At 44.2% G+C, this 1,573-nt stretch overlaps 1 protein-coding gene across 1 annotated transcript in view; it reads right to left on the bottom strand.

Moving 5' to 3' along the window:
- LOC107097875 (lysosomal thioesterase PPT2-like) overlaps positions 1-1,573 on the bottom strand; it is an 8,651-nt gene that overhangs the window by 2,949 nt on the left and 4,129 nt on the right. The window contains exon 2 of the mRNA XM_015395207.1: positions 813-966. Within this exon, the coding sequence (XP_015250693.1) occupies positions 813-966 (154 nt within the window). The remainder of the gene's footprint in view (positions 1-812; positions 967-1,573) is intronic.

A 1,573-nucleotide genomic window follows, 5' to 3' on the forward strand; every position in this document is an offset into this window, starting at 1 on the left:
CGTATTAACAGGAGAAGAGGAGCAAGTGAAATTAGTGACTGCCATCGGACAACATGCGGTAATTTATAAATGTTTTAAATCAGGTTGGGTCCAGATTATTGTCATCATCATCATCATCATCATCATCATCATCATCATCATCACCATCATCACAACTATCATCATCGTCATCATCTTCATCATTATCATCGTAATCATCTTTATCATGTCATCCTCATCATCCTCATCCTCATCATCCTCATCATCATCACCGTCATCCTCATCATCATCATCATCATCACCATCATCACCATCATCATCACCATCATCATCATCATACTCATCATCACCATCATCATCATCACCGTCATCCTCATCATCATCATCATCACCATCATCATCATCATCATCATCATCACCACCATCATCATCATCACCATCATCCTCATCATCATCCTCATCATCATCATCATCACCACCATCATCATCAACATCATCATCACCATCATCACCATCATCATCACCACCATCATCATCATCATCATCATCATCATCGTCGTCATCATCATCCTCATCGCTCCCTTTAATTGGCTAAGGTAGACCTGTGACTAAATCTGCTCTGTCTGGTTGGTTTCTACCAGGTTTGAACCTCAGAGTGCGTTTGGGTTTAATTAATACCATTGATTCCCCCCCACAGAGAAGCCGTTTCTATAGCCGTATCTGTTCAATGGGAAACTCTCTAGTTCATTTAGGTCTATCTGATGTTTTTTAGAGCCAGAAGCTACTGGACCTTTGTTGACCGGTTCTGACTGGTTTTATGGTTGTTTGATCACCTTGTGAGAAGCACAGAAGATGCACTCCTTCAGGGGAGTCCTTCATGATGTCCTCGATGGCCTTCCTGAACTCCTGGATCTGCTCCCACAGCGGCTTCAGGCTCTCCATGCAGTTATACAGACTGATGATGGACACCTGGGTACCTGGATGCACCTGGATGCAAATCAGATCAGAGGAATGAAGATCTGCTCCAGGAAGCTCTTTAGCTGAAGGTTAATGATGCAGCATCAGGTGTTCCCAGCTGCTCTACCAGATTAAAAACATTTAAAGAATTGAAAACCTCAGGGGAACAGAAAGCAGGGCCTTCCAGTCCCTGGCAGGTTTTCACTTCATCTGAAGGAGGAACCTGTTCTGGAAACGCTTCTGCTTTCAGTTCATGAAGTTTGCAGACTCCTCCAGACTGCATCTGGCTTCCCTGCATTTCCTCTGGATTTCAGGGAATCAAAAAGCCTGAAAGTTCCTGAACTTTCTGAACCTCTGGGAAGAACAAAGGTTTGTGGTTCTTCATGGTTCTCCTGGTTTTTCATCCTGGGTTCTGATGTGAAGTTTGCTCGCCATGCGACTTCGCCGCCAAACAGAACCAGCCGGCTCCTGGATGCTGGGAGATATCCAAGTCATCGGTTAAGGTGTGGCTGATGACCCAGCAGGAAAAACGGCTCCAACCGTCTGAAGGAGTTTCTGGATCATTTCATGATTATTTGATCACAGCTTGTTTTATTTTAACCTGCATGTTAGTCTGATGCACAGCGAGTTCACTATC

The sequence above is a fragment of the Cyprinodon variegatus genome, unplaced genomic scaffold (assembly GCF_000732505.1).
Source record: "Cyprinodon variegatus isolate N-32 unplaced genomic scaffold, C_variegatus-1.0 Scaffold730, whole genome shotgun sequence".
In the NCBI taxonomy this organism is placed as follows: domain Eukaryota; kingdom Metazoa; phylum Chordata; class Actinopteri; order Cyprinodontiformes; family Cyprinodontidae; genus Cyprinodon; species Cyprinodon variegatus.